The 8594-nt window shown below is 32.0% G+C and overlaps 1 protein-coding gene across 1 annotated transcript; it reads right to left on the bottom strand.

The window, feature by feature from the left end:
- Positions 1–179: 179 nt before the first annotated feature.
- LOC132744031 (uncharacterized) lies at positions 180–4632 on the bottom strand (the record flags this gene model as incomplete). Its single annotated transcript, XM_060732644.1, has 5 exons — positions 4425–4632; positions 3739–3965; positions 2885–2986; positions 1686–1894; positions 180–311 (listed from the first exon to the last, which is right to left on the bottom strand). Coding segments are annotated over exons 1-5 (764 nt in total), but the record flags the coding sequence as incomplete, so codon positions are not given.
- Positions 4633–8594: the final 3962 nt, after the last annotated feature.

Below are 8594 nucleotides of genomic sequence, written 5' to 3'. Positions count from 1 at the left end.
GTTAAATTAATTATTTAAATCAAATTTACATTATCCGTTTTAAGAAATATTGGGCAGTTGTGTCAAAGAAAGTATGTGTATATAGACATCAGTGCCTTGAATATTAACATTTATTTATGTTAATTCAATCTATTCATGTACACACATTTACATATAAATTATCTTTAAATAGAATTTACCTTTCATAAATTCCGTAATCGATGACCGCGAGAATTTCTAGGTTATACTTTTTCCCGCCTGGAAGCACACTTTCCCTGATGACTTTTGCTGTTTTGCCAAATGCAGCGACCTGACCAAGTTCTATAGGAGCTGAAAAAGAAAAAGTAACCCTTTTCTTAAAATAACGTTTAGTGGTTTACAGTTTTTTTTTTACAATTTGTATAATTCGAAATTATAAATTTTTACTGCAAACTCGTTATTGTTCGTGGGTGTCTATATTTCGTGCTTTTCGTGGATAGGTGAATCCACGTGTTTAAGATCCAAGAAAATTTACTGCTGAAAGATTTTTTTTGCATTGCATTATTTTCATTTGAATTTTATTGCAAAAAAAAAACCAAAGACACTTCACGAATGTAAGAACCCACGAAAAATGCCTTTTTGACAATACCACGAATTGTCATGCCAATGAAATTAAGTGTTTTGTTCGAAATTATCAAAAACGTAAAAGACAAGAAAGATGTGCAATGACCATAACAAGACCAACGAACTAAAATGAAATAAAAAAATATTGATGTTTACGCAGCCATTATAAACGTTTAAGAAGAAATATCAAACAAAGTTTATATACTTTATATTACCAAAATGATTTGTTTGTTATCATGTAAACATTGCTACGTACATGGCAGGTAAAATGTGCACAATTAATTGTTATTGGTGGGGGAGTGGGAGTGGACCGTATAGAAGTTATTATTGACCACTTTGATATGCATGACATTTATATGAATAGTCAAGGCGTTGAACTTATAGTTTCATAAATGACCGCAAACTAATAAGACAAATAACATACCTACATACATATATAATATATATAGCATATATAGGCATATTCTTATTAAACAAAGCACGTCAGGCCTTGTCGCTCATGACTTTTTGTATGTCAGTCGTAAGTATCATACGAAAATAAAACGTTATTAATTAATTACAATGAGCGTTACTGTGTGACACGTGTTTGACACGTGTTTGACGGAAACAATTATCAACTAATTAGCAGGTACCTCGTGAATCGTATCTTAATTAGGATATGTTTCTATGAAGTGTATTTTTTTGGAAATAAATTTCCCCTATCATATTATAATAACAATCAGAGCACAGCAGATTATAAATTCACCCTTAAACTGATGAATTTGTGTACTGGAGTTGCTCCGCTTTAAATTTGGAAATCTTAATATAAAAAACAACCGAAAAACTTAGCTAAATCTACAGTATATGACCTGGATAAAATGCAAAGACATGCATTCTGGTCTGGCTCTATGGTAATAAAGACTAAACACTTTTGGTTTCTGCAGGCAAGGGGTAAAGCACTAGGGAGCAAATTATTATTTTCTTGTATAGATTCGAATATACCCAATCAGACTAAAATACTTGTGAATAATTGTATACACTTTTTGCTCTTAAAAATGCATTGCATAGTTCTACCGTGAAATACCTAATACTACAAAATGTGTCTTAAGTCTTATTTTTACCTTTCTTCTTTGTAGTCACTAGGTGTCCCTGGCAACTGTTCAGTTTTGTAAATGCCATATACTTTACTGTGTGAGTTTGCCTTTTTAGCAATGGTTTTTGCCCTCTCCCATAACTTATCTGCGGGCGCTGCCTGTCTTTTCATTCTTCCTAATGCAGAGTCTTGCATTGGAGACATTCGATATTCTTGATTTCCGGAGCAAAACGTCCCTTCCTATGAAAAAATATATAATTTCGTTTATTTTTACGAAAATAATTTCGTTTAAATACAATTTGTATATATTTTATTATTTTACATTTGTCATCAATTTGACATCTTAACTACTAAAATTAACTTCCTTATGCAGAATTTTGTATTGAAAACACGTTACAATCGTGGTTTTCCGAGCATAACGTCCCTTCATTTGAAAAAAAACAAACATTTATCTTTAGGAAATTAATTCGTATATATATTTTGACAACCGTTGCAAGCTTGACGTCTGATTATTTATATCAATTCCTTAAGCAGAATCCTGCATTGGAAACATATAACACTCTTGCTTTCCTGACCAGATTGTCATTTCTTAAAAATATCGTTTAATTATCGCAATAAATTCGTTTATTATTTTTCTATTCGTTTCAAGCTTCACATCTTTACAAAATTAACTTCCTTATGCGGATTTTTGCATTTTAAACATGTTATACTCTTGGTTTCCCGAGCAAAACGTCCCTTGCCATGAAACAAATAAAAAAATCGTTCATTTAAAAGAAAATAAATTCGTTTAAATAAAATTCGTATAAAAAGTTTTTTTGACATTCGTTACAATCTTGACAACTTTATTACTCATATTAACTTTAGGTTTTTGTTTGCATATATTTAATTTTACACATCATGCGAACCTGACAAAGTTTGATGACAGGTTCAGCTACAAAATATCATTTTATAAATTTATGAGTATATGATATAGAGCACAAAAAGGAAAATAATATTGCTGAAACGATATTATGATAGTGAAGTAAATGAAATGAGTGAAATAAAAAAATGAGTGAAATAAATGAAATAAATACATTGAGTGCAATAAATGAAATAAATACATTGAGTGAAATAAATGAAAGCTTTTATAACAACAAAAATATGATTAAAAGTAGGTACATGTAAAGAGCTCAGTAAGACTTTTTTCAATTTCTTTGTATTTTACATTTATGATCAAAAGCCTATGCTTACCATTGTAGTATCACAGTTGCCCGTGTTATTGGATACATTGTCTTTGGGACATGACAAAGTAAAAATGGCGCAGTTTGCAGGGTCTTGATATTCTCCAAACACCTGTAATAGAATTTCAAAAATTTCATTCAGTTTTGACATACATTATTTACCTATAAAATGATTAATCATTTAAACTTGCATTAAATTGCATAAATGAATTTTCTGATCAGTCAAATTAACACTTCATAAATAAATGTGTTTCGATATGAAAATGATATCTTGCTTTTTTTTTAAAGTTAGACCAATTTTGACTAAATGTAAACAATTTCCGTTTAGTAATGAAAAGGTAAATTGCGTAATAAGGTGATGAAAAACAGTGAATAAAGAAGCAAAGTTTGTTACAACGCTAGTTAATCTAAAATTAGAAAATTGAACATAAAGATACAAAAATTATGATTTCAGCAAATGTGAAAACAGTTTCACATTTAGAAAACTGACGCCCTATTATTTTTTAACCCATAAAGGTTTAAGAGAAGATTTCCGCCCAGTCGTGTAATTCGCAACTTTAGCATTTTCTGCCTATACAATGTGAGGTAAATTTTCGCACGAATATTGTATTCAGCTAGCCTTCAGGTCCAAAAGTTTTAAAACTTTCCGCGAGTTCTGTTCCAAATCTCAAGATTCTATTTGGTCAATTTACATTCTGTGTGCAATTTCTAACCAATCAGATACCTGAGATCAGAGCTTGACCCTAGGTAATTTCTTTATGATCTCGGACCCAGGTAATTTCTGATCTAATTAAGTACGCTATAAATAAACGGTGCTGAAAACATTAAAAAAAATGTTGGAACACCGATAGACAAAAGTCCTACCTCATTTTCCCCTAGGCCATACGGCATAACAACTGGTATTCCAGATTCTGATTTTCTTATCACATAAACATTTTTGGCACTTGTTGCCTTTGGATTTCTTTTAAGATGAAGAGATACTGTACGTCCTAAAACATCTAAATTTAAATCAACATTTTTTGGGAGACCATCTTTAGACTTTGTCGCACTGTTCAATGCTGTGTCGTCCACAACTGTAAAGTCAACGGGCTCTGAAAAAAATGTAAATTATTTTAGATAAATGCGATTCTTATAGTACGATAAGCTAATTTTAGGTGCAAAACTTTCGTAAAAATGTTAAATATTGAAGTGCTTGCGCTTCTGCGTGTTAAAAGGATTATATGTGGTAAAAGTTTAAATAAGAGACAAAATTAATTATAATAAATAGGTTTTCTTTAGGTTAATTAAGGGGAATTTAGGTTGATTTCAAATATGAATTTTGTTACAGGCCGAATTCAACAACAAAAAGGTTAACTATATAAATCAGTTATTTATGTCCAAATTTCATCACGTAAAATAAAATCATTTTCCGTTTGTTCTCCGAAGAACAGAAACAAGTATCCACTTTAATATTTGTCAATAAATTAGTTATAAAAACATTCTTATATCGTTTATTTATTTATTTTATTGATTAACTTATTTAATATTTCTATGAAAATTTTATTTTATACCTGTTTGGTTGTTCGGGTCATTTACTGCCTGCGACAAAGCACTTGATATCCATAAAGCACTAATCAAATAAAAATAATTCCGCTTCTTTTGCATTGTGACAAATTTTCCCACTTGCCTCCTTTTTCGGACCCGTAATTACTTCTAAAGACAATGGCTGGTTATTATATATATAAGATATAAAACAGTACAAATGATGACGCCTACTTCACGCGCGCGTGCATTTCTGATTGATCGAAAAACAACAGGTAGTATTTAAAGCGGAGTTCCAGTAATAAATGACATTTATAGAGGCCCCCGTAAGTATAAACAAAAAACACAAAACACATCTTAGTTACGTAAACCGGACTCAATAAAGTCATGTGGCTTTTGGTCATAACAGTTAATTAACTCATTGATTGATTACGTTTTTTGAGAATGTACTAGAATATACTTTATTTAATCATATCCGAATGACTCACAGAGTGAGTAAAATAAGTAATTATGTACAAATAAGGAATCAATTTTAGGAAAAAATGACACTATACTCGTACATTGTGTAAGCATGTCCCTCAAGCAATTTAAAAATTGAACTTCATACCGTCTGAATCACTATGATATGTTTTCTTACTTTGAGCTCAATGTTTAAGGAATATCAATATCGGGAAAAAATGTTGAGTTATCAAAATTATAGCCTGGTCAAACTGCACGAATGTGTAGGCATGCCTGGCTCTATACTGATATCAAAGTCCTTTCACTTTCGGTTTCTGCAGGTAATGGGTTCAGAGTATGACAAAAAGAACCGAACTGTGCTCATTCAGAGCATTAAGATTTGGACAATTAATAATGAGAATTCCTTGGCAGAACTTTTATGCTTAAAAGTGTACAGAAGACCCCTGTATCTCATTTGTCATCATCAATCGCTAATTCGAGTTAATGATAATAAACATATATAAGGGGAAGCTTACAAAGCATAGCTAGATTGGCTTCTTCTAAAAAGGTATCTTGCACAATTAACTTGCAACACCCGCGTCCATCCTCAAGAAAAAGGAGGAATCTTGACTTATTACTCTCAAACCTCGTGCTATAGGCAGTCAGCTGGCCAAATTCTGTTTAATGCTCCCGCATTCAATATAGGCAATTCCATCGCCTGGTATTTTGGCGCCAGAACAAAACAAACTCATTCTCGGGGACGGATAAAAATCATTCCAAAGCTATTTCCTGCACTTTGACCAGTGAAATGCAGGCCTGGGTTATTTTATTACACAATCGCTTATTTAGGTATTTTCTTCCTTCTCCCACTTTTCCCTCTTTCCTGTTGATACGTGACATTGTGTACAAGGTCATATTGTACGCATTCATGCAAATTCCGTTTGTAGACAACCATTCAAAATGTCACATACGATGTCATAAGTTTAATGAATATACAAAAAACGTCATACAATTATAATAACTTAATTATTTGAAATTTGTTTATAATCGTTTGATGTGCTGTGTTTTGTTTCTAATTACATCTAATATCTGATTTCAAATTCAAATTATGTCAAGTTTGTATAAACAAGCAAACGTTTGTTTCTTTCGTAATCTGTCTGGGAGAAAATGATAATAATGAAATAACTTCTGCTATGAAAGGTTAAAGCTTAAAAAGATGCCTTCTTTAAATAGCTACTGGAATATTTGGTTTCAATACGGAGAAAAATCTTTCCTTTGATCACTTATTGGTATTTAAATAGCTATGTGATAATATTCACGTTCTGCTCAATATCGTTTTGTCATTTATATATTTTGGTAATTTACACAAAACTTGGGATCAAGTGTTTTACAGTCAAATTGACCTTTATGAATAATTGTTCTCCGCCTTTTCGAAGAAAAAAGGCATATGGAAATGGGCTCCGTCCGTCTGTCCGACCATTTGTCACACTTTCGTATCCGGTCCATTACCAAACCATTTATCAAAGGAATTTGGCATAATTTAGAAAAAGTGTTTTCTATAATAAGACGATGTTTCATGTACAATACCCATACCACTATCTCAAAGGTCAAGGTCGCACAATGAGGTCAAAGCCTAACATGGTCTGTTACAGTGTATGCTGCAAAGTCAGGCCCAAGCTAACAAAATCATTGGTGAATCGCCCACAAACCTTGACCGATGAAAAAATTTACGGACCGGACGCGAAATGTAACACACCAGACCATACCTTGTATTCATATTTTTTGGTTTTGAAATGGTGATTACATCTATACAATTGTATTTCTGTTGACAGTTGACACTTACACAGAAGTTCTTTCATTCATTTTTTAATGATTTTTTGTTTTATCATTAAATTTATCGTCGGATACCCACGGTTGATTAACATGTAACACGACATGATAAATAAATGTTAATGGTTTGGTCGTGGATATCCGACGATGATTGATCATGATTTTGCACTGTAAGTCCATTTTCAAATAGCACACTTTTGTGCTTCATGTAAAACTTCCCTTAGGCGGGGGACGTTGGTAACTTGTGGGAAATGACGGAAATTGAAAAAAGCATATACCAAATAATAAAACATGTTTAAAATGAAAAAAAAAAAACTGCAGTTTACTGCAGTGGGGTGGGGGGTGGGCCGTGGGTAGTGACCAATCAACGCGCTGAACACCTATGATATAAAGCATATAGTTATATAAATTAATTAATTAAATAAGAGTATTTTTCAAATATTTGTAGGCCTAGTTAAACGAGTACAATTGTTGGTGTTTTTTGTTATGTTGATAAACGATTTGATAACTCGTGTTATTAAATGGGACGAAAACTGACTGATTTCACTGGAAGTGAGTCATCAATGCGAGTCTGTCCTAGCCGGTTTAACCGACGTAAATTAACGTTTATGGCGTTATCTCCGTAGTAAACCTGTCGTTTAAAGGTACTAAAATAACTGGAGCGTAAAGATTGGTGTGAGACATAATAATATGTTTACAATTAATTGTTGAACCAATAAAATCAGCGTATCGACCTTCTAGTATCAGGATTAAGGTCAAACAACACGGTATTTTACTAATATAATTATGTATTATTTCTAATAATTAGGATAACAGGAAAATTTACAAAAACCTATCACGAGAATCCTCCGAGAGTACTAATTGAAAAATAAATGACTGGGAATTAACACATGAAGCATATAATTATAAGAGATGAACACTTTCTTTTTCTTCGGTTGCGTTTGACGTCGCCCAAACACATAATAGGTCATATGACGACTGTCCAGTTTTATTGGCGATGAAAGACTTCCGGTGCCCCTCCGTGCCCTAGATATACTCTTGGGAATAAAATGTGAATTTCATTTACGATATTTATATCAGCCTTCAGTGTTGAAAAAAAAATGTAATATTAAAAATATCCCAGTATATTAAAGCTGTTTTGTTACGTAAATGGGTTTTAAGTCACATCAAGAATGTAAAGTAAGTATTGACCTAAACCATTCGGCAACGGACACCTCTCCATCTAAAAAGATACCATACATATAACTTTAATAATTTAATTTACCCTTGGTCCGGCACAACAGAGACATGGGCCATGTATATCGACTAGTTGAGGTTAACATTGGAGTTAAATTTAAAGAAAATCCGTCAAGAGATGAAGAATTTATAGAGCTGACATGATGGAGACGGAGGGATGGACAAATGGACCCACGCAACAACATGATTACCATTCATATTATGTGGTGGGCGTATACGAACACTTATTCTTATATAGTTTATTAAAAAATCTTTAAATGCTTTGCAGGAAACTTACTATTATATTTCACCCTGTTTCTAGTAGTGAAATACGATTTTATTTCATCACTAATACATCGGAGTATCTCACTAAAAACCAGGTTAAAGAGGAAATTTGTTTGCTTATTTTTCAGTTAGTCACTAAAACGTGTGAATTATTCATTTCATGAACAATTTTGCTTCTGCCTACATTTTTGAATGTATTGAACAGGAACCAAATTTCTATATGTCACTTTATAGTTAGCAATAATGTGATATCACTTATATCTCAATGATATATGTAAGAATTTCATCCAATAGATAAATCTAACAGATATCGTGTTGATTTTTATCTGTGAAAACTGCTCCATAGTTTTCTTACCTTGAATTATTCAAAGATTGTTAACTAAAATATAAATGCTTCATAGTTTTGTATTTTTATTTCACTAAAATAAACA

This window comes from Ruditapes philippinarum, unplaced genomic scaffold (assembly GCF_026571515.1).
Source record: "Ruditapes philippinarum isolate M1 unplaced genomic scaffold, ASM2657151v2 ctg1608_1_1_1_1, whole genome shotgun sequence".
Lineage (NCBI taxonomy): Eukaryota > Metazoa > Mollusca > Bivalvia > Venerida > Veneridae > Ruditapes > Ruditapes philippinarum.
The sequence above is the reverse complement of the archived record's forward strand: the minus strand, read 5'-3'. Positions and strand labels throughout refer to the sequence as shown.